This window comes from Boleophthalmus pectinirostris, unplaced genomic scaffold (genome assembly GCF_026225935.1).
Source record: "Boleophthalmus pectinirostris isolate CB_2022bp ecotype Guang Dong unplaced genomic scaffold, ASM2622593v1 HiC_scaffold_19, whole genome shotgun sequence".
NCBI lineage: Eukaryota > Metazoa > Chordata > Actinopteri > Gobiiformes > Gobiidae > Boleophthalmus > Boleophthalmus pectinirostris.
The window spans coordinates 32,236,402-32,261,940 of record NW_026571140.1 but is presented as its reverse complement, the minus strand read 5'-3'; the positions used below and the strand labels follow the sequence as shown (position 1 = coordinate 32,261,940).

Sequence of the window (25,539 nt, the reverse complement as noted above, 5' to 3'; positions counted from 1 at the left end):
ATCACATCTCAGTATCTTATATCCTGCATACTTCACCGGGGTGTTGACTTGTTACACGGCCAAAAGATAAATACTTAAATATCATAACTCAAGTCAGAGGAGCTATAGCCTGTGTTGAAAGTGCTGGAAGAGCCGGTGGTGCACACTCCCATGTCAGAACATTTCTAAACTAAAGGAAATGTAATCTGAAGGAAAACATTTACCAAGCAGCGTTAAACCACCACAATCAACATGACGCTTGTTAACACTGAACAGATGTGGGGAATAAAACTTCATGTTCTGATTCACCCCAATGTATAATCATGCTACAAGTCTATGTACATACAAGGCCACTGCTTATTTGAAGATAACGGAATTCCCTCAAATTAAAACTTTCTAGGCAAAGAAAGCTGTAAATTCTCTCAGAAGATTAGGAAAATTACATAGTTATTGAAAATATGCAACTCTGGTGCCAGAAAGCTCGAGTTCCAGTGATTCCTACTTAATTGGCTTATTCGTGTGTTTCAGAGTAATGAAAAATTTGCACAGTTTTCATAGCAATAACAATTCAAATCAAAATATATCCTATGAACAGTGAAAATTTCTCATAATTGTGTCCTTAAAGGGTCCAAATTATGCTATTTTCTGGTCTATGTTATAATGTTTCCTCACCACAAACAGACCTGGAGTTGTGTTTTGTTTCATTCACACATGTTTAACACACAAACTTAAACTTATTGCTGCTGTCGTCCTTATGTTATTTTCCTCCTTTATGTAATGAACCGAAGATTAATTTATTCCGTAATGGCGCCCTACAGCCGCGTAACTTCTTCCTGCCTTCACCGTGTCCAGAAGTCCAACTTTTTGTGCGATGGTTAACATCGTCCTCTGCCTTTTGGGTGCGACCGCAGGAGCTTTTGTTGGCGCAAAACATTTTGTCGACATTGTGGGTTTTATCAGGGAGAAAATTTGCAAACATACAGCACTTCAGAGTCACACTGCTAGAGATCGAACATTTATGTAACTTTAACAAACTGAACGTATTCTGTACTGTAGAGGAGACACGGCATGGAGGAGATTGATTGGTTTACAGTCCCTTAGCCAATCAGGACACGGAGGGAAGAACACAATGCACGTTCATACTCTGTAATAAAAATAAAAATAAAAAAAAGCATTCAAAATTGCACTAAAAAAATCTGCGAAACAGCGAGGCCGCGAAAGGTGAACCACGTTATAGTGAGGGACGACTGTACACGACATCTTGAGCTTTGGAGATGTTGACAGACTAAAGGAATAAAAGGTTACTCACTCATGTATGTGTTTAGAGGTAACACTATTCTAACCAGGCTTAAAGCTCACAAGAGTCCATTTTGTGTAACACTGGACCTTTAACACAAAATCATGACCTGTAATTTAGTGCCAGGGAAATCCTTAACTTTCTTCACCATAGATTAATCCATCTTAAACAACCAAAAGAAAAAAAATACATTTTGCATTTTGGCTAACTTTTTGCAGCATAGATTGATTTGTAATTCCTTCAAAAATGTACACATTATCTTTTAATTCCTGCAACTATATTAATTCGATAAACCAGATAATCTTGACAGCTTTGAGCGAACCCCCTATGGAGAGATCTGACATACTATCCTCTTAATACACAATCCCCAGCTCTGCACACACCTTTTGTTTATTTTTCCAACACTTTTCTTGCATTCCCTGTGAGAAATCATCCCACTCTGAGCCAGAAAATGTCTTAAAAAACCCAAAACATCTCTGGAAGCTGCCCTGAATTATGCAGTTGATCCATGTTGCAATCTCGTTTTGGAGGTCAGTCCCGTGGGTTGTGGGTGGGACCTTTGGGCGTGTGTGTCTTTTGGCCCCATTCCACTCTCAACATCTCCCCTATGCGCTCATCTGTTTGTTCGGCATAAATATGTAGGTAATTATATATGACTTTGGCTCAATATGGATGGACTTTGTTTAGGTTGCACTCTTCTCTCCTCTTTCCCCCTTTCATTCTGTGTCTTGCCCTTTCTCTCCCTCTCTCTTTTTCTCTCTATACAGGACATAATCAAGTATATAGGGAATCATATATGACTTTGGCTCAATATAGATGGACTTTCTTTTGTTTGCTCTCTTTCTCTCTCTCCTCTCTCTCTTTCTTTCGCTTCCTCTCTGTTTCTTTCTCCGTCTATATAGGACATACTCAAGCATATAGCGAATTATATATGACTTTGACTCTATAAGGATGGACTTTGTTTAGGTTGCACTTTTCTCTCCTCTTTCTCTATCTGTCTCTCTCTCTATCTGTTTTGATCTATCCTCCATTTCCCTATATCTGACTTTGATGTTTTAATGTAAGGATGGACAGGGGCTGAACGAGCTATTGTTTTGCACCAAAAATCGTGATATTGGACAATACGATTTTGGGAGCCTCAAAGCTGCATTTTTTTGTAGTGCTCCTAAAGCCCAGTTTTAAAGGTGAAATTTAGTTCTACATTGACTCAGCGCACACTGCCGCCATTGCCTTGCCACCGTCGTTTTCTGATTTATGAGTCTGCATCGAGGTCTATGCGCTGCGAAGTAATTCACCACCACAACGCTAGGAGGCTAGGATTTAAACCTGGCGTTTGTGTAAAGTTTAACATGAACCATCTACAACACAACAGAAGCACATAACAGACTCACCATCATCAGCACATCCTTGGTCACAGAAAGAACACTCATATTCCACTGGGTCGTGTCCTTTAGTCTGACAGAAGCTGACTGTATCAGCGCACAAGGAGCGAGCTGTTTTTTTCAGCACTCATAGTTTATGCAAATTAGCCATGTAGTTTTAAGTTTCGTTTATATAAAACTTAAACAAATGTGCGCAAACAGTCCAGTGGATGGAAATTGATGATGAAATTGAAATCACAATATCTGCCAGAAAATTCGCAATTCAATTTTTTCTTAAAATCGTTCAGCCCTAGCATGGACATTGTTTCGGTTGCTCTCTCTCACCCGCTTTTCTCTCTTTCTCTGTACAGTACAAACATATAGGAAATTATGTATGACCTTGGCTCAATATGGACAGACTTTGTTTAGGTTGCTTTCTCTCTCTCTTTGTCACATATAATATGTCAAAAATCTAAATACACAGTTTCATATCCTCTCCCCCCCTCTCATGCACCCTCCTCTCTCACTCCTCTTTTTTCTCTCTCTGTACAGTACATGCTCAAACGTATAGGAAAATATATCTGACCGACATTTAATGTTTGTTTAGGAAATTATATATGACTTTGGCTCAATACGGAAAGTTTTGTTTAGGTCTTTAGCTAATATCTTTTCCTCTCTTTCTCTCTCTCTCTCCCTTTCACTCTCTCTCTTCCCTCCTCTCCTATTCTCTCTCCTTTTTCTCAACCTTCTCTCACTCTCTCCCCCTTCTTAAACATGGCAAATTTTCACATATAATATGTCAAAAACCAAAATACACAAGTTCATATCCTCTCTCTCCCCTCTCCTGCAACCCTCCCTCTCTCTTTATATCTCTCTGTCTTTTTTTCTCTCTTTACACAGTGTATATTCATTGAAAATTATATCTAACAATCTCTTATGATACACACTATTTGGAGGGGGGTGTTTTGTTTGTCATCTGATGTCTGTCTTTTCTTAATTTCTTTCTCTTTTTCTCTGTTTCTCTCTTTCCCTCTTTATACAGTTCACATTTATATGACATTACATCTAACTTTGATATAATACACACTATTGTTTGTATTGGTTGTCAACTGATGTTTCATCATCCTCCTCTCTCTCTCTTTCTCTCTTCATCTTTATCTATCTCTCGATCTCTCTAGCTATCTCTTTTTCTCTCCCAACCCCTCTCTATACATCATACATTCAAACATAAGAAATTACATCTACATTCACTGATAATACACACTATTTGGACCCGTTTTGTTTTGCTTGTCATCTCATCTCTCTTTCTTTTTCTTAATTTCTCTCTTTCTCTCTCAATCTCCCTCTCTGTTTCTCTCTTCCCCTCTCTCTACAGTTTATAGGACAGTATATCAAACTTTTACTTATAATACACTATTTGGAATGAGTTTGTTTTGCTTGTCACCTGATTTCTGTTTTTCTTCTCTTCCCAGAACTGTAACATCTACCGTCTTTCTCTTTTTCTTAATTTCTCTCTCTTTTTCTCTCTTCCTCTCTCTTCAATCTCCCATTCTCTGTTTCTGTCTCTTTCCCTCTTTATACAGTACATATTCATAGGACATTAAATCTAACTTTCCCTTTTAAAACACATTTGTAGCAGTTTTGTTTTTCTTGTGATCTGATTTCTTCTTCTTCTCTTCTCTGACCTGCAGTCCAGAACTGTAACATCCGCTGCATGAACGGAGGGACGTGTGCGGAGGACCACTGCTTGTGTCAGAAGGGCTACATAGGAAACCACTGCGGCCAGCGTAAGTACAACTCCAAGGAACGACGCCAAAACCGCTCCACAATTTTGGTCCCTGAAGTCAAATTAACCACCGCTATATTATGGTTTGGGCTTCTGTGCTGTCACTGTGTCCTCAAAGTTTAGATAGTAATGTCAATGACCTTTGTTTGTGGGAATTCAGAACTATTAGATTAAAACAGAGGATGCATTTTTAGGATACTTTCGAAGCAATGATTGTTAGAGAACTACAGAGACACTTGTTTAAAGGTCTTATATTATGCTATTTAATCTGTGTTATGTTCTGGAGTTGTGTTTTGTTTCATTCACACATGTTTAACACACAAAACCTACATATTTAGGCTGAGTTCTTCTCTCAAACAACAAAACACTGATACAAGAAGTCAAAGTTGGGGACTTGCAAGTTATGATTTGGACTCGAGTCAGACTTGAGTTACTATTTTTAGAACTTGACTTGATAAAACGGACTAAGACTTGACACTCAACTTGAACTTGAAGGTCAGTGACTTGGGAAGATGTGAGAAGCACTTTTAAATCTTAATTCTTTCTATTCAGACCGTAATGATTCACACTAAGATCTTGTCAAGACATTTAAAAAGGAAAAATTAACATTTCTACTACTCTAACATACTCTATAAATACTCATATCTAAATATACTATGATTTTTTAAATACAGTTTATCTTAAAATTTATATAAATTGGAAAAATCTAAGCTATATTTGGTACTTTGGTTTACAGACTTGAAATGACTTGAAGCTCAAAGCAGACGACTTGGACTTGGCTTGGACTTATGGGCCAGTGATGCAAGACTCGACTTGGACTTGCCTTTATTCGACTTGGGACTTGACTTGGACTTGAGGTCAAAGACTTGAGACTTACTTGAGACTTGCAAAACAACGACTCCCCACCTCTGCCAGAAGTGCTCTGCTGTGTTTTTAAACTCCATACACTTTCACTAGAATCATTTGGATTATTTGAGTGATGGAATTTTCTGTGTAAATGAAACAAAACACAATTCCAGGTATGTTTTTGAGGTAGTAACTGCATCATAACATGGCTAAACAAGAGTTAATTTTGATTAATATAGGACCTTTGATTACATAAAGTATGATAATTTCAATTCAAGTTTCGTAAGTCTTGATAACTTGATTCTTCTTCTTGTGTTTTCAGCTGTGTGTGAGAACGGCTGTCTGAACGGAGGGCGGTGTGTGGCTCCAAATCGCTGCGTCTGCACCTACGGCTTCACCGGCGCTCAGTGCGAGAGAGGTCAGAGCTCAGAAATCTGTCTTTCTTTCTCTCTTTTTCCACTCTATTCACAGCTTTCCTCCCCCTTCTCTCTCTCCCTCTACTCTGTTTCTCACTTTTTCTTCTCTCAGCCCCCACTCCGGTTCACAGACATAATAAAGGTCTGTTTAAAAATAATACAAATCTTTCTTTTTCTCTCTCCTCCCCAATTCCCAAACTATCATTTCTCTCGCCAACTCCTTCCTCTCTCTCTTTTTCTCCCTCATCTCATCTCATCCTCTCTACTCTTTGTCTGTTCTGCCTCTCTTCCTCATCTTTCTTGCTCTCATTTCCCTTCTGTAATTCTCTTCTCTCTTTCTCCCTCTCTCTTATCTCACCCTCTTCATGTCTTCCCTCTTTCTTTGTTTTCTCCCTCTCCAACTCTGCCCCCCCCAACTGTTTCACTCAGCCACCCAGCCTCCTCTCTCTCCCACTCTCTTCCTCCTGTCTTTCTCACACCTCTCTCCTCTTCTCCCCCTCTCTCTCACCCGCTGTATGTCTTCCATCTTTCTGTTCATTTCTCCTCTTCAGCTGTCACACTCCCCCTCTAACTCTCTCACTCACCCTCCTCTCTCTTTCTGTCTCTCCCTCCTGTTTCCTCTCCCTCTTTTCCTTCTCTTTCTCTCACCCTCTTCTTTCCCCTCTGTAACACTCTTCTCTCTTTCTCCCTTTCTCTAATCTCACCCTCTTTATGTCTTCCCCCTTTCTTTGTTCCACATCTGTCTCATCACCTCCTCTAACTCTCTCACCCACCCGACCTCGTCTCTCTCTCCCTCTCTCTTCCTCCTCTCTTTCTCACCCCCTCTCTCTGCTCTCCTCCCCCTTTTTCTCCTCTCTCTTCCCCACTGTAATTCTTTTCTCTCTTTCTCCCTCTCTCCCATCTCACCCCCGACATGTCTTCCCTCTTTCTTTGTTCTCCCTCTCCAACTCTGTCTCACCCATCTACCCACCCTCCTCACTCTATTTCTCCTTAATTCTTTTTCCTGGTTTTCTCCCCCTCTCTCCCCTTTTCTCTCCCTCTCCTTTCTTCTCAGTCTTTCTCCTCTCTCATCTCACCCTTTTCATGTCTTCCCCTTTCTTTGTTCTAAGTCTGTCTCGTCACCTCCTCTATCTCTCTCACCCACCCTCCCCTCTCTTTCTCTCTCTTTCTTCTCCTCCTTCTCTCTTTCTCATCCCAATTTCTCCTGCCCCTCTTTCTTCCTTCTTCCTCCCTCCTCTTCCCCCTCTCTTCTCCTCCCTCTCTCTCTCAGTCTCACGTCACCCTGTAGCTCAGCGCTCAAACAGCTGGACTGACTTTTATTCACACACGTGCAGCTCCAAAGAAAACGTGACCCAGTCTGGATCCTGTTAACACACATTTGAGCTCACACTGACCAACTTTACTCTCAACTTTACTGAAAGGTGCACTGTGGAACTTTTATGGTGGAGGGTCCGGCACATGCTTGTCTCCATGGAGATCTTACTGCTTTGTCGATCTTGCCTTTACTCAATTACACGTGTTTTTATTGACTTAAAAACATACATTCTTACTGTGAGTGGGCTTGCCTCTTCACAGATCTGATCCTGTAGCTTGGCCCTGTGTAATAAGTGTAATGCCAAACTGTAGAACACTCAAAGCAATGCAAGAAAAACTTCAGCATATGACGGATCCTCCACCATAAAAGTTACACAGTGCACCTTTATTACATGAATAATACCAACACAAAACATACTGTAAACAGACCAGATGAACAGTATCTAATAAGAAAGACTTTGTTTACAAGCTCAAGTTCAAATGCCATCATGTATTACAGATTTGATCATTGATTTGGTTGAATTGTCTTTATTTGTGTGTATTTTTAGTAGCAAAAGGTCTTTTAAAAGTGCGCTGTGTACCTTTTCTTGTGGCAATACTCAAATGCTTGTCTTAAAGGAGATGCAGAGGCGGTGCCACTATTAGGCAACAGTAGGCGGCTGCCTCGGGCCCCCAAACCTGGAGGGGCCCCCAACCAATAGTATCTGATTGTCAAATCTATTTTAACTGTCAAAGCATTCCCCCCTTGGTTTTCTAGTAGGCTGCCTAAATAATAAGTTTCCAATCTACCCTAATTCAACAAGAGATGTGCATGTCTCAAGAAGAATGGGGGAAAACAGACAATAAATATATTTTTAAAAAGAGCATTATAATGAGGGCCCCAAGCTCAAGTTCGCCTAGGACCCCCAAATTTAGGATATTTTATAGCATTTGCCAGAAGTTTTGCACAGCACATCAAATAAAAAATAAATCCATTGTAAGCACACACCTACATATATAAACTAAATTTGAAATGCTGTCCGATATTATTACATTTGATTTGGTGAAATTGTCTTCATTTGGATCTTTAAAGGTGCAATGCTGCTTGTCTCCATGGAGATGATATTGCTTTGAAAGGAATATTCCACAGTAAGACTTTACAGCCGTTTTCCTGGCTGAAAAATACCTTAAAAACATTTTTACTGTGAGCATGCAGGGTCATCTCTCCATAGATCTGACCGGTAAATTGGCTTGGTGGCATCACTTCTTTGTTTCTATGGAGATGATATAGCATTAGCCAGGAATATTCCACAGTATGGCATTAAAAGTATCTAGCATTTATTTCATGGCAGGTGTTTTTATTGGAAAACATGCATTCTAACTATGAGCAGAGTCACCTCTCCACAGATCTGACTTGTATCGTGACCTTGACCTGCTTATCACCATGGAGCTATACAAGTTTTATGCAATACTGTGGAACATTATAGGCAAAGCAATAGCATCTCTATGGAGACAAACAGCAAAAGGTTACGCAGTGCATCTTTAAACATAAATGAGACAATAATTATTCAAAGCTATTCATTATATTGTTCGAGACCTGTGCTGGCTAAGTTGTTGGGCATTAATCTATAAAATACTTTCTCGACCAATGTGGTCAGAAAATACTGTCTGAAAACCACATGGTCAGTATTTCTCAAACTGTGACTTCGAACCAAGAAATGTATCACACTAGATTTTGGGTCAAACCGCAAAAGTCAGATTTTATTTTAAAAATGGTTTGAGAATTATGTGAATGGCAACCACGGTCGGTCATGTTTATGCTGGTCCAGAGTCGTAAAAATAAATCGTCAAACTAATAGAGGCGGTAAAACTATTTCCCAAAGCAGAATTTGTGCGTTAAGGAAGGTGACTGTAAAAATACTGATATAACACTGAAAATAAGACGTTGAGAACATGAGGTGATATTATCTTGTTTCGTTCGCAAAGTGAAGATTGACTTAAAGGTGCATTGTGTAACATGTCTAGTAGAGGGTCCGCCACCTGCTTGTCTCCATGGAAATGTTATTGCTTTGTCTAGAGTGTTCCACAGTACAAATTAAACATATATATCACAAGGGAGACAAGCAGGTTGCAGCACTACACAACATTACATTTCAGATCTGTGGAGAGTTGCCCCTATTCACAGAAGGAATGGAAACACCTATAATGAATAAACGCTATAATGAAACCTATAATGAATAAGCGCTAGATGGATATGTTTAATGTCATACCATGGAACATTCCTAGCCTGATTCATCAGCTGGTTTCACTTTTCTGACCACGCAGCATTAGGATTCGTTCACTCAACGGTAGGCGGGTACTTTTTTATTTAACCACTCGCTGCTATTTGGTCGTGACGTATGTATTGTGCCACTAACGGGGCTAACTGGTATATTAAGCTTTTCCCAAATCCCGTAGGAAGAAGGGCAATAATGTCTTTCACCTTGATAAAATTCACCAAACATTCTCTTTGTTCCGACTTTAAATCCTCGATCTCAGGAATCGTTGCCAACACAGAATGTATGGCTCTTCGCTGATTGGCTGGTACCTGGACTTGCACTTCCAGGGTTTTTGCGAACCGTCTTGTGTATTCTGATTCCTGACCTAGCCGCTGGAGAGAAATGAAATTGAGCAGAGGCACTAGGTGGCGCCAGCCTGGCTAGAACACCAGGCAAAGCAAAAACATCTCTGTTGAGACAAGCAGGTGATGAACCCTCCAACAGAAAAGTTGTGCACGTTTTGTTATCAGTTGGCTTTACAAATGTTTCAGTATATAGATGTGCAGAGGTAGGTAGTACAGAGTTATCTATGTTTGACTATATTTTTACTCTACACTTTTAGGTTTTCCCACTGTGAGTTAAAAAGTCACACAAGCTGTATATATTGACACTATGTGACACTATGTGATATGATTATTTATGATGATATTTTTATTTCGCCCAGTTACCTAAAATATGATTTTCTTTCTAATTTGTGCAGTCTTTTTTTAAAAAAATCAGTTAAATCAGACTATATCCAGAGAGTTATTCTTACAGTTAATCTTACTTGAGTTGTAGCTTCTCTAAATTCTTTTTACTGTTACTTTTCTTGGTCCACTAGTTTATACTTTGAGTAATATTAATTTGAAGCAACGGTACACTTACTTGAACAGTTTTTGTGTATTCTACCCACCTCTATAGACTGAAAGGGTCCAGATTATGCTATTTTCTGATCTATTTTACATCATTGTGTCCTCATCAAAAATACACCGGGAGTTGTGTTTTGTTGTTTAACACACAAACCCTGCATACACCTTCACTAGAATCATTTGGGTTATTTGAGCCCTGGAATTACCAATCTCAACTGAATGAAATGTAAAAGGAAGCTGTTAACTTGAAAATGACAGCGCCATCACAAGGTGAAACAGAGCATTTTGAGCTTAAGAGATGTAGCCAGACTAATAATAAATGGTTACACAAAGCTTACAAGGGTCAGTTTTCCACACTACAGGACCTTTAAAGCTATAGTTTACTTTGGCAAACTGCGCAATGGCATATCTTAGCCTTTCCTGCCCTGTTTACTCACATGACCATGTACAAGAATAAGGTTTATTATTGTATATTTGCACGACAAACTCAGCTCAAACGTGAGTATTCTTTTCCACATCTGCTGCTGAAGTACGCTCTGGGGATTGTCATGTCTTGGGCTGTTTGCTGGTGCAGACCTCCCAGCCTCCTGTGGTCCATCTCGGCCTAAAGAGAGTGAGAGATCCAAAGTATACAAGCAGAGTACACCGCAGCACCACTACTGCTCTGTTGTGTTTGGGACAGGCCTGTTTAGTGCTGTTTCTGCTTTGAGCTGTGGGGCAGATGTCAGAGAGATGAGTCTTTAAAGGTCCTGTATTATGCCAAACTGACTCAAGTGAGCTTTTAGTCATGTTATAATGCTGCTACCTCCTCAAAAACATACCAGGAGTTGTGTTTTGTTTCATTCACACATGTCTCCATAGCTGAAAATGCTCCATTTCGTTTTTTGATGTCATTTAGTGGTTGTTTTAAGGGTATATTTTGGCCTCAATTGAACTGCTTTACTCTTCCATACTCTAGTTCTATGAGACACTTCACCCACATTGCATAGTATGAATGTGGTCTGTGCATGAGTGTTGGTGGTCAGAGAGGCAGATTGGCAGTCTTGCTTCAGTCAATCTGCCCCAGGGAAACTGTGACTATATAGTATTTTAACACCACAGATTAAATACTGAATGATCTTTGGGTGTCTTTAAAGGTGCTATATAAATACATTACATTATTACTGTCTTTTTCGGACTAAAAGGCACACTTAAAATCCTTTAATTTCCTCAATAATCCAGTGCACCTTATGTATTATGTCTGGTTGTGCTTACTGACCTCGAACTAATTTTATGTGGTACATGGCACTCAAAAATCTGTCAAAATGTTTTAGTACGACTTTGGTGAGCTACTGCACCGCTTGATGGATTGTCAGAGCATTATGGCTACTGTAGTCTCGCAAAGTTAGTCTGACAGAAGCTGACCACATCAGCGCACAAGGACTGAGCTGTTTTTTCAGCGCTTATGGTTTATGCAAATTAGCCATGTGGTTTTAAGTTTTAGTTCTGTAAAATGTAAACAAATGTGCACAAAGCTGCATTAAAGACATTATTACTCAATGTATATTTGAGTCCTCCTCGTAGCAAATAAAAATCCAAACTTAAGTTATCCACCCACACTCACATTCATAATACACATTCACCAAGACAGGGAGGCAACGCTGAGCGAATTACGCCACGATCTGCCAATGGATCATGGATATCTGGGTTAAGGGATCAAGTGTCGTCCATTTGTTTAACTTATAATCCGTTGCACCTTATGTAAGAAAATAGATGAGAGAATTCAACATTATTGTTATTGTGCCTTATAGTCCAAAAAATATGGTATTTTTTATCACTATTGTCATTGCACAACTGCAGTCACTGTGCGTTAGTTGCTTTTATTAGCAGTCAGTGCCAGTGGTATTTCTCTGACAGGTAGTTCTTTCTTTGCATGATGTTTTAGCACCGACCTTATCTGCTCAAACACTCTCCGGGTTGATGTGAGTTCCACTGCTTCCTGTAGAGACCGGGCCAAATGTTTATTCGACAGAGAGGAATCTAGACACTTTTCTGCAGCGCTCCATATCTCCCATTCATGTTTATTGTTGTAGGAAGCACAGGGAGAGAGAAAAAGGAAGGCACTGATCTGTCTTTTAATATCAAGACACTGACACAGATATTTACCTCAACAATTTCAGGAAAGTTGAGAGAATGTACAATTTTAAAGCAGCACTATGTAACTTTTCGGGTGGAGTTTTTGCCGCCTGCTATTGCTGTGCCTGTAGAGTGTCCCTTTGTGCATTAATAAATGGAGATAAGCAGATAATGCCAGTATGTTACATGTCAGATCTGTGCAGAGGCAACCCTGCTTACAGTAAGAATCAAGAGATTTTTGAACAGTAAATAATCTGTAATGCAATAAATAAAGTAAAATATAATATGAATTAGTTAAATACTATCTCCATGAAGCAGGTAGTTACAGTCTACATCTTTAAATAAGAAGAAAATAGAGTGTTCGTAATGTCGATTTAATCTTCATGGAGGAGTGGTCCATAGTAAATATGCCAGTACTGAACAATAGGGCCTGGAATAAACACGTCTGGGTGTTATTTTCAGGTCTTCCCCTCTTTGTGGTATTGTACCAGCTTTACACACCAGTGCCTTTAGAGAAGTTAAAATGTCTTGAGCTCAAAGATGCATTGTGTAAAACCCAGTGGAGCACCTACTGTAATACCATGACATCACAAGTGTTTTCCATTTGAGAGAAGAACTCAGACTAAATATGCAGGATTTTCATGTTAAACATGTGTGAATGAAACGAAACACAACTCGGGGTATGTTTTTGATGAGGAAACAACATTATAATAGGGGTGTAAGAATAACCAAAATATTGTGATATCGTATCGTGAATAGTCTCTCAATAATATCGTGGGCCATCATGCTTAAATTCATAGTTATGGTGCAGCAATAGCTAAAAAAAAAACTGAGGGAACTTCATAGACCATGATCCTCTGCTCTGTTTTGGTGCAAACTACATGAAGAAATAGCAGTTCTAAACACTTTTAAGTCTTAGTTTTTTGAATTAGAGAAATATTGTGATATCGTATTGTCAAAAGTCTCTCATTAATATCATGGGCCATCACAATATTTCGAATCAATTTAAGAATTTAAGTTCCTTTGCTTAAATTCATATTATAGTGCAGCAATAGCTAAAAAAAAACAGAGGGATCTACATCGACCATGATCCTTTGCTCTGTTTTGGTGCAAACTACATGAAGAAATAGTAGTTCTAAGCACTTCTAAATCTTAGTTCTTTGGATTAAGTCTTGTTGTAAGAGGAAAAAGTAACATATTCACAATTTTGTTAGCTTCCACAAAATATCACAATAAATATTGTACCGTGAGACGCATATCGTGAAAATATCGTACTGTGAGATTTGGATATTGTTACATCCCAACATTATAACATCAGAAAATAGCATAATATGGGCTCTTTCAGACATGGACCAGACTATGTGTTTCATCCTCATCTTCATCAGGGTTTAGAATAAGTAAATAGATGAGGGCAGTGGGTGACTCCCTTTTTCAGTGGAAGGTGGAGTCATGTGATCATAGATGTGTGACTCCCAAGGCCCAATATTAAGTCTTTGGGTTTTATCTCCACTGCCAATTCACATTTCTACGTCAGTACATGCTAAGCTTAATCTCTGTTCCTCTTATTCTGAATTTGGTTCATGAAGGTCCTGTTTTTAAAAGGAATTTGCATCTGTTACACACAACTAAGCCTCTCTGGCATATGGTATGTAACCTACTATAGTGAGGTCTCTATTAGTGCGGCATGATTGATTGTGGAGACATAGTTCATTATAAACATGTGCTTCCTATGGAAAACAGTGTCATTTTTCTTTCACTCTCCTTGACTCTTTGTTCTTTGAGTCTTTGAAGTTTTTGAACTGTCAGTAAACTCTCCATCTCAACATTTAAGCTGTGACCGAAAAGTACAAAAAGTATTAAAAGGACACGATGCAACTTTTTGGTGGTCCGTCACAATCCGTGTATCATTTGGTCATTTGTTTTTCAAAATAAAACCAAAAATAAGAAAAAAAAACCAAAACTATTTGCTTCATTATTTGTCTATAAAACCAAAATTACAAAAATGGATAATGATTTGTTATTTCAGTTTTCGATTTTGTGTTTAAATGGATAATGGAAAAAAACAATAACAGCTGTTTCCCGTTTCCGTGACTTAAACTACGATGTCGGACTTTTGCGTCGCATATGGACTGAACCAGGACTGAACCAGAACTGAGTGTCAGGATGGGCCCGGCGGTGGGCCCATGTAGACTGTCGGGTGATCAGGACTGATACCGGGACTGAACCAGGACTCAACCAGGACTGAACCAGGACTGATCCCAGGTCTAAAACAGGACTACACCAGGTCTAAACCAGGACTGAACCAGGACTAAACCAGGTCCCGGTCTCAGTCCTGGTCTGGTCCTGGTGTCAGTCCCAATCTGGTACTGGTCTCAAGCCTGATGACTTGACAGTCTCCACGGGCGCATCTCTGGGGGCGTCCCGACACTCAGTCCTGGTTCAGTCCTGGTTTGGTCCGTATGCGGCGCAAAAGTCCGGCATCACAGTTTAAGTCACGGAAACCTGAAACGGCCATTATCCGTTTTTTCCATTATTCATTTAAACACAAAATTGAAAACTGAAAAAAAAAAAAAAAATTGTTATCCATTTTTTCATTTTGGCTTTGGAGACAAATAATGAGGAAAATAGTTGTTGTTTTGTTTTCTCATTTTTGGTTTTATTTTGAAAAACAAATGAATGAATGATACGTGGATTCGTCACCTGCTTGTTTCTATGGGGATGCCATTACTCTGCCTGGAATGTTCCACAATATGACATTAAACGGCTCTTGCTTACATTTATTCAATTACAGGTGGTTTTATTGCTTAAAAATACCTACCTTGAAAAACAGGCATTATGCCTGTCCATGGGGTTGCCTTTCTACAGATATGACCTGTAACTTGGTCTAGTTTGGGCTCCATGAAGACCATACTGTGAAATATTCAAAACAAAGCAATAACATCTCTATGGAGAAAAGCTTTTGACGGACACTCCACCAGAAAAGTGGCATAATGCACCTTTAATTGGATATTAGTTGCGTTCATTTGACATCGCAACTTTTTAAACTCTTTGTAGTTTCAAACACGTCAAATTCGTATAATGGAATTTTCTGTTTCACTGTCAGATGTCAGATTTGTAGACGTGGTTTTTGGTTAATATCTCTGTAATTGGGCCTCACCACATCAAACAAAACTGGCACAAAGTTCAATATCTTCTCTTGTCAGAATAAATAATCAATTTAAAATAAATAACAGATCATTTTTCACAATAGCTTTAGAAAATGGTGTCCTTGTTCAACCCCAGCAGTGTGATTACTGTCAGCTGAAAGGGCTGAAAAGATTTTTATGTTTGGATTCCTTCAAAAGCTCCTGCGCTCAATCTCAAATTATGACATCCAACTTCAAATTTTTAGGATTGAATATTAAAGTAGATAATTCCCCAGGACTATTTCATCTGTTCATAAATTCAACAGGTTTAAGGTTTCAGTGTAAAAATGGGGCAGTAGATCAGCGGGTATGAACCTTTGCTCTGTAAATTGATGGTTGATCCAATATTGGTATCAAATGTCAGCACCGATACTGAAAAGTTGAAAAGTTTCCTGAATCATATATCACCTTCCAAACATCGATTCATTTGATATTCTGGTCGTGGTTGTAGTTGGCCCAGAATATCTCATAATGTTTGAATTTTTATTTATACAAAGTTTTTCTTTAGTTCAGCAGTTTAGAATCAGAGTCAAAGTCAGAATCAGAGTCTAATTATCATTTCGGTATAAAAAATACACCGAAACAAAACAATGTAGTCGGGTCCAGGTTATCTAGCCTGATTCATCAGCCGGTTTTACTCTGTGGAAACCGTCTGACCTTGTACTTTTTAAATTTAACCAGTCGCTGCTATTTGGTTGTGAAGTATGTAATGCGCCAAATCCTGTAGGAAGAAGGACAATAACGTTTTCCTCCTTGATAAAATTCACCAAACATTTTACTTTATTCCGGCTTTAAATCCTCAGTCTCGGGAATCATTGCCAACACAGAATGTATGGCTTCGTCTACATCCATCTCGACAGCTTTGTTTGCTGTTGGGCTGTACCACAAAAAGGACCCAGACAGGCGCTTGAGTTTGACGTCATGACTTCACAGCTCTTCACTGATTGGCCGGTGCTTGGTCTACAACTTCTGATGTTCTTGCAAACCGTCTAGTGTATTCCAATTCCTGACCTAGTCACTGGAGAGAAATGAAATTGAGCGGAGGCACTAGGTGGCACCAGCCTGGCTACAAGGTAATCAGCAGCATAAAAAAAACAATTAATAGTTTAAAATATTGTATGTCATCTTTAAAAACAGCCACGCCCCCCCCAATTGCTTAGTTTTGGGGAATCACCAAATACTTAAACCCAGCATTGAAATTGGTATTGGAAATGAAAAAGATGGATTGGTGTATCCCCTGTCCCAGCTGTTGCTCTGTTTTTGGACTGTGTGTGTGCTTTGTATTTGTTGAAATAATATTAGCATTTAGCATTAGCATACAATTGTCCAGTGTAACCCGGTGTGAAAGAAGTGATGTCAGTGGTGTTATGTTAGTCTATTTGTCGCGTTTCCGTAGAGACCCGTGTAAACTCCGGTGTTTTTGGTTTGTGAAGTGTGAGCGGATCTGCTGACCTGGAGCCCATGCAGCTGACAGCAGTGAGAACAGCCCCGAATAAACTGCGTCTTTGTCAAATCGAAATGTGATTTAGGCTGGTATGTGAGATGCACAGACGATCGCACGTACGACTCGCTGTTGAGCTGGGAATCACGGAAAAAATGGGAAAATTGTCTTGTTATTATCAAAATCCTCCAGCCAGTGAAGTAAAATGAGAATCAAATATAACTGCATCTAAAGTGTGGATGCAATATCCGTGAGTTAAGTGATGAAAATATGGGACCGTGGCCTTTGCAGGTTTCACATGACATCCCAGCGTTCTATAGGCCAATATTATTTAATACAGATGCGGGACCAGCAAAAAGGAAGATCGTTTGCAGATGCGTAGTATGCAAATTTTTGTTGTAGTACAGGGAGTTTTTTAGGTCTAGTAAATAATAGATAAGAGATAAGTACAATGTTATCGAGGTTTCAAGGAAAAACTTTCTCTTGTCCCACATAATGAATTTCCTTAGGGAAAAATGAAAGTATTATCTGTCTGTCTATCAATCTATCTATCTACCTGGGAGTATGACTAAGGCTACGTTCAGACTGCAGCCTGAAGTGACCCAAATCCGATTTTTTCAAATGCGTCTCAGGCCACTTGGATATGTGCTCCTAAAACCGGTACATATCTGATCTTTTGACATGTGACTTCAGGCTGAACAGCCAGGTCACATTCATCCAACCTACACTTAAGGCTCGAAGTCTAGTCAATGGAGGGAAAGCGAGGTTAGTGGGTTAATTCATATTTGGGGAGATCGCTGTATTCAGGTCAAATCGGAACCGGATGGTTTTTGAAATGATTGCTAAAGAAATGGCAGAGTGCGGCTACAGGCGGTCCTGTCTCCAATGTCAACAAAAATAAAGAGCCTGGGAGCCAAATACAAGGAGGCTAAAGACTCAAACAAACAAAGCGTGTAACCTGTCCATTTTACAAAGAACTGGACCGTATTTTCGGAGACAAGCCCAGCGTTTAGGCTACTTCTGTAAACACTGAGTATGCTCGCTGTGTGTGACATTGTCGTTTCCTCCAGTACACATGCTGGACACTTTTGGGGCATTTAAAGTTCACACTGGAGATCACATACAAGTTGCATTTAATTGGAAATGTGAACTACCGATCTGAATTGAGCATTAAGCCCTGCAGTCTGAACATAGCCATAGTCACATTCAAGAATCTGAAAACCAACCAAGTATTCCTTAGATTTCTACCTGTAATGCTTTTCAAGATACTCTATGCATTTTTATTCACTGGTAGGCTATTAGTCACAGCTGCCCTTGGGTAGACTGAAATAACCAAGGCTGCTCATCTACTCTATTGGCCCCTTCAACCATCACCTATCACTCACATTTGTAGACTTCAATGAAGACGAGTGAAGTGTCTTGCCTAAGGAGTCAACAGCAGAAGGAGTTGAACCATAATCTGTTTGTGTTTTTCAGATTCTATAATGAGGTCATTAGAGATGTGGGAGAAGAGACAAAGAAAATCTGAATTTAACATGATTTATTTTAGTTGCCCTTAAAAGTGGAGAGCCTGCCACTTGCTTGCCTCAATGTTATTATTTGAGCTTGAATTTTCCATAGTATGGCATTAAGATTGTCTATCTCCATGCAGACAAACATGTGATGAAGGCAGGCCAAGCTACAGGTCAAATGTGAGGTGGTTTTCAAAAGTATTTTGGAGAAATAAAATCACCTGTAATTGAATAAATGCAAAATGGATATGTTTAATGCCATACCATAACAAGCTAAAGCAAAATTATATATACAAGGCAAACAGGTAGCAGACCCTCCACCTGAAAGTTACACAGCACACCTTTAAATATTGAACTGAACACTGAACATTTAGTTATTTTTTTCTCCTTTTAGTGAGCATTCATTGGCCAATATTCATTTATTTATTTATTGGTGTTACGTTAAACTCATGCACATAGGAATCTCTTGACAGTAAGCAGATTTATTTTTATTTATTCATTTTACACACACATAATAACAATTGACCAATATTCAAAGTGCGCATGACCGACCCAAGTGGTACCAGTCCAGAGGAAGCGTGCCTAATGTCATGGAGTAAGACTTACAACACTGATATGGAAGGCAGGGAGGGCTTCACCGTATCACAAAGACAAATGCAGAGGGATGAATGGAGTTTGTTTTTACTGGCTGAACGTGACAGAAATCCGGACATTGCAAGATAGAATAATCTCTTTGACTACGAGACATCCCAAAACTTTCTCAATGTTTTCTGACAATTAAAGACACTTTGTTTTTACCAAAGTAGATTAAAAGATTGGATGTGTTCATTACTATATTTTTCATGGCTCTGAAACACACTGATAGTTTTGAATCAGCAACTTTATAATTGTTTTTGGCATAGGCACTAGTAAACAGTATATTTTTTATTGCAAAATTCAGGTGAACACTTTACGTCCGTGGGCTTTGACTGTATTCTCTAAGGCTGTGTTCACTAGCGGTGTGCAAACATATCGAAATATCCACATAATGCTTAATGTGATGATACAGTGTCGATATCGTAGGCTGCTGTATCGATATATCGCCAAGAGTATTTTTTGGTATATTTTACTAAATTATTTTGTTACAGTTCTACAGTTTTGTTGTTTGTTCAGAGGAAGGAAACTCGTTAATGCGACACATTTGACATTTTCACTGTTTTGATGATTAAAATGTTTGTATTTCATATTCACTTTGCACAAGAAGTGGTTTAACAAAGACTTTTAGTATCACAGCCATGATTTATCTTTTATCTTTTACTGAACTGTATCAAATCGATTTGAAATATATCATATTGAATCGAAAATGCACTGTACCGAGATATGTATCGTATCGTGGCCTACATATCGAGGTATGTATTGTATCGGCAACTTCTTAATGATACCCAGCTCTACTGTTCACATTTGCACACATCAAAAGTGGGACTAAATTGTGACAAATCCTGGACTAAACCAGAACTAAACCTGAACAGAACCAAACCAGTATCAAACCATGACCAAACTAAGTGTTAAGCCGCTGCCACCACCAGGCCAAGTTACAGGTCAGGTCTTTGGAGATGTGACCTTGCTCACATGTTTTTCAAGGTGTTTTGGGGGAATAAATGGAAGTGAATAGAAGTATAATGCCATAACATCTCCAGGACCAAACTAAGTGTGAAATGTCATATATTACACAAAAGTGACTCTCATGAGCTTTAATCAATGTTGTTATCTCCTCAAAAACCTACTTGGAATTTTATTATTAATCTGTTTACACCTTCAAAGCTCAAAATGCTCTGTTCCACCTTGTGATGTTATTCAGGAGTTAATTTTCAAGTTAACAGCTACCTTTTACCTTTTAGAGATTGAAAATTCCAGGGTTGAAATGATCCAAATGATTCTAATGAAGATGCATGAGGTTTACAAACACAGTGGAGCACTTCCTGTATCACCGCATGATATCATTTGTGTGTGAAACATGTGTGAAACAAACAAAACACAACTCCAGCTATGTTTTTGGTCAGGAAACAACATTATAACATAGATCAGACAATAGCATAAAGCAGTATGTACCCTTTAAGATAGCCCCAAATCCCCCATAGTCTAACTCCTAAACTCCGCTCTCTCTCCGCTCTGGCCCTCCACATTAGAAGAAAAACGTTTCAATATGACGGCACGCTTGGGAGCAGAGCCACAGCCCTGCAGCGTGCACACGTGAGCACACGGCCCATCGGTCTTGGGTCAGTCAGCTGAGTCTGGTCCTAATGTTTAACTCACAGCCTCCTGTCAGTGAGAGCTGCCTATGCTCCGGGGACAGATAATAACGCACTGTGAGTCAATCTGAATGAGAGCAAGTGTGTGCATGTGTATTCTGTGCTTTAAGGGGACTGACATTGGGATAGAATAGACTAAAGCTGTTGATATTGATTCTTTGCAGCTCATGTCATCAATGATCCCTCTGGGTGTGATGCTAACTGTAGGCTCTGCTGCGTCTAAGGCTTTGTTAGACTTTAATCTGTGCTTTGTTTTAACACAATCTCAGTCCCAAAGGAGCAGGATTTATAAGATTTATCTTCAATCCGTGTATCATTTGTTCATTCGTTTTTCAAAATAAAACCAAAAAACTAGAACATTTTATTCATTATTTGTCTCCAAAACCAAAATGAAAATTTTTCAGTTTTCGATTTTGGGTTTAAATGAATAAATGAAAAAACGGATAGCGGATAACTTTCCCGTTTATGTGACTTAAACTGAGATGCTGGACTTTTGCGCCGCATACAGAGCGAACCAGGACTAAATCAGAACTGAACCAGGACTAAAACAGGACTAAACCAAGACTATACCAGGTCTAAACCAGGACTGAACCAGGACTAAACCAGGTCTAAACCAGGATTGAACCAAAATTGAACCAGGACTAAACCAGGGCTGAACCAGTACTAAGTGTTGGGACAGGCCCAGAGGTGCGCCCACGTAGACTGTTGGGTGATCAGGACTCAGACCGGGACCAGACCGGGACCAGACCAGGACCAGATCAGAACCAGGACTGAGACCGAGATTGAGACCGTGTACAGACCAGGACCGGGACTGAGACCTAAATAATGTCTCTATAGCCTGTCTGTAGCCAGTGGGCCAGCTCTAATGCATATTTGATAGGATCTCGTGGGCCAAATTTGGTCCCCGGGCCTGAGTTTGACATGTCTGCTCTAAAGTATCAATACTAGGCAAGGCACATGTGTATTTGTAGTCACACAAGTCACACAAAGTACTTTATAGATTGTTATTGATACTGAAAATCTCACATTATTAGTACAAAGTTGGACATTTTCTGAATATTTTAGACTAGAAGAGAGTAAAGTATTAGAGTATGTGAGTTCTGGTGTAGTCACTCCTGGTTCTGTAGTGGTTTAATCCTGGTTTAATCCTGGTTCAGTTGTGAACACATCTACGGTCTCTCCGTCCTGCTTCAGTTTTGGTTTAGGCCTGTTGCAGTCCTAGTTCAATCTACATTCAAATCTGGTTTCACTTTGAGGGAGACGTTCTCATCGTGACGACCAGAAATCCAGTCCCCATGAGGTAAATCCTTCAATATTAGATCAATTACATGGTTTAAAGAAGAGTAATTGGTTAATTTAGGTTACGGTTTGGTTTGGCAAGTAGTAATTATGGTTAAGGTTAGGATCAGCCTCCAGGAAATGAGTGAAGTGAACATAATGTCCCCCACAAAGCATGGAAATCTACCTTAGTGCGTGTCATTGTGGTTGTAAATGTGTGTCTTGTTCGACTACAGAAACTGCCTTTATTTCTTGTTTGTTCTTTGTTGTATAAAATAGAGTGTTTCCTTTCTTATCATTATGATGCCAAGTCGTACTCCCCAATGTACAAATCAAGAATGAAACTTCAGAATCATGACAACACTAGTAGCTCTTCTCACCTCAGGCCTGGGAATGCCTTGAGGTCCCTCAAGAGGAGCTGGAGGAAGTGTCGGGGTTGAAGGAAGTCTGGGAGTCCCTGCTTAGACTGCTGCCCCCGCGACCCGGCCCCGGATATGTGGAAGAAAATGGATCGATAGATAGATAGTAGCTGTTCACTGGTTTAGTACTGGTTTAGTTTGGGTTCAGTCCTGGAGACATCTACAGCATGTCTATCTACTCCAGTCGTGTTTTAATTCTGGTTTAATTCTGGTTGAGTCCTGGTTCAGCCCTGGTTGAGTCCTGATTGAGCCTGGTTGAGTCCTGGTTCAGTCCTGGTTCAGTACTGGTTTAGTTCTGGTTCAGCCCTGGTTGAATCCTGGTTTAATCCTGATCTAGTTCTGGTTTCGTCCTGGTTTGGTTCTGGTTGAGTCTTGGTTTAGTCCTGGTTCAGTTCTGGTTCAGTCCTGGTTCAGCCCTAACTGAGTCTTAGTTGAGTCCTGGTCCAGTCCTAGTTCTGTCCAGGTTCAGCCCTGGTTGAGTCCTGGTTGTGTCCTGGTTTAGTCCTTGTTTAGTTCTGGTTGAGTCCTGGTTTAGTCCTGGTTTAAGCCTGGTTTAGTCTTGGTTTAGTTTCAGCTCAGCCCTAGTTTAGTCCTGGTGCAGTCTTGGTTTAGTCCTGGTTTAGTTCTGGTTCAGTCCTCATTCAGCCCTGATTGAGTCCTGATGTAGTCTTGGTTTAGTTCTGGTTCAGCCCTGGTTCAGCCCTTGTTCTGTCCTGGTTCAGTCTGGTTTGGAACTTTTTGCAGTGACGCCACAAAAATCACCTCCCATGAGATAAATCCTTCAACATGAGCTCAGTTACACGGTTCAAAGTTCATCAGTGGGTTAATTTAACTTAGGGTTTTAATTTAGGTTAAGGTTTGGCTGGCTCTGGTTATGGTTAAGGTTATTCCCGGCCTCCAGGGAACGAATCTAGGTCCCCGCAAAGTATGGTAATGTACCTCAGTGTGTGCGATAGTGTGTGAGTGCGGTGGTGAACGCTGGTTGGTCCGGAGAGGATGGAGAAATCTGCTGACAGGCCGACAGGGAAAGCCCCACCCTGATACGAGACATAATAAGCATTAAAAAGAAACATATGAGGTACCACTAACTTACAACAGCAGGGGAAAGCTACAATCATCACTGTGTTCAGCTGGACTATTTTATATTAGTGTGTACTTTTACTGTAGATCATGTTACATTATTTTCTGATCTATTTTATAAAGCTGTTTCTTTGTCAAAAACATAACCTGGAGTTGTGTTTTGTTTCATTCTCACATGGATACAGGAAGTGCTCCACTGTGTTTTTCCATAAACCTTCACTAAAATCACGATGGTGGAAGATGATTTCACCTCTTTAATGTGTTATTTATTACTTGTTAGTGTCATTTCAAAGTATTTTGTTACATTACAATGCACAACTATTGTATTACTTTTAAGTTACTCTCACCAAAATAACTGTGCGAAGATACCGAACTTTTGTGCCGTATATGGACTGAACCAGGACTAAACCAGGACTAAACCAGGTCTAAACCAGGAGTAAACTAGGACTAAGCCAGGTCTAAACCAGGACTAAACCAGGACTAAACCAGATCTAAACCAAGTCTAAACTAGGACTAAACCAGTGAATTTGTATGAAGAAAAACGAAAAACCCACTACTTCAATCCAGGTTAAAAATTCATTCTAACACGCGTTACTGATATTTGTAACAAGAAAGTACTCTCAACATTGCCACTACATCATGACATCACAAGGTGGAACAAAGCATTGTGAGCTCTGGAGATGACTATAGACAGTGTGATAATGCAGAATTACTAGAGATGTAACAATAACAGAAATATTGTGATATTGTATCGTCAAAAGTCTCACAATAATACCATGGGCTGTCACAATATATTGAATTATAAAATCCTTTGCTTAAATGCATTGTTTTATAGTAGCAATAGCTAATAAACATCGGGAACTACATATCCCATGATTCATTTCAGCGCAGACAACATGATGAAATACGTATTTACTTGAATTCTTAGGATTATGACAGTTATAATTCACATCAAAATATTGCAGTAAATATCGTACCATAACATTTATATCGTGATAATATTGTACCAAGGGATTTGGATATCGTTACATCCCTAAGAATTACTCAAACGTGTGAATGAAACAAAGCACAAGTCCAGATATGTTTTTCAGGAGATGACAACATTCAAACATGGCCTAAAGCTCACAAGAGTCAATTTTGCGTAATACACCTTTAAAATATACTGTATGTAATTTGAGTTGAATGAGTTGCCAAATCCAAGAGTTATGGGGCAGAGTTGAATAGTGTTACAAAATCATGGTTTTGTGTGCAGTAGTAGTTTTCTTGGATCTGTCAAAACTGTGCAGAAATTCACTGAACACTTTTATGCTCTTTTGTTGATGTTGCAATGGGTTTAATTCATTCAGTCCAAAAAATAATTTGAATGAGTTGATATCTTGTCTGGGATTTGATGACTTTCCAAGCTATTCTCTTATACCTTTATCTATTGATGCTGAAGGGGCAGCATTTTTGGTTGCATATTGAACTACACCTTTATATGCTGCTGTATATTGTATACATTACTGGACAAACTGGGTTATGCCAAAGAGGCCAAGTTATGGATCAGATCTGTGGAGCAGTGACCCCACCCTTGTTTAATCCTGATTCAGCACTGGTTTGGTCCTGGTTGAGTCCTGTAGAGCAGGACGGTGTATGCTGCGTGGGCCGTGGCTAATCCTGTACGACGTGCCTCTAAACCAGAACTAAAACCAGGTCTAAATCAGGTCTATACCAGGTCTAAACCCAGGACTAAACCAGGTCTATACCAGGTCTAAACCTAGGACTAAACCAGGTCTAAGCCAGGTCTGTACCAGGTCTTAACCCAGGACTAAACCAGGTCTAAACCAGGTCTAAATCAGGACTAAACCAGGTTTAAACCAGGTCTAAAACCAGGACTAAACGAGGTCTAAGCCAGGTCTGTACCAGGTCTAAACATGGTCTAAAACAGGACTAAAGCAGGTCTAAACCAGGACTAAAACAGGTCTAAACCAGGTCTAAAACCAGTTCTGTTCTCCCGTACGTCTCCGGTCCGTGAAATATTGTCTGACATAAAACCGGTCCGTGGCACAAAAAAAGTTGGGGACCACTCCTATGGAGCA

General features: G+C 39.6%; 1 protein-coding gene across 1 annotated transcript in view; it reads left to right on the top strand.

The window, feature by feature from the left end:
- fbn1 (fibrillin 1) overlaps positions 1 to 25,539 on the top strand; it is a 194,972-nt gene that overhangs the window by 20,966 nt on the left and 148,467 nt on the right. The window contains exons 5-6 of the mRNA XM_020938886.2: positions 4,329 to 4,424; positions 5,592 to 5,687. Of these exons, the coding sequence (XP_020794545.2) occupies positions 4,329 to 4,424; positions 5,592 to 5,687 (192 nt within the window). The remainder of the gene's footprint in view (positions 1 to 4,328; positions 4,425 to 5,591; positions 5,688 to 25,539) is intronic.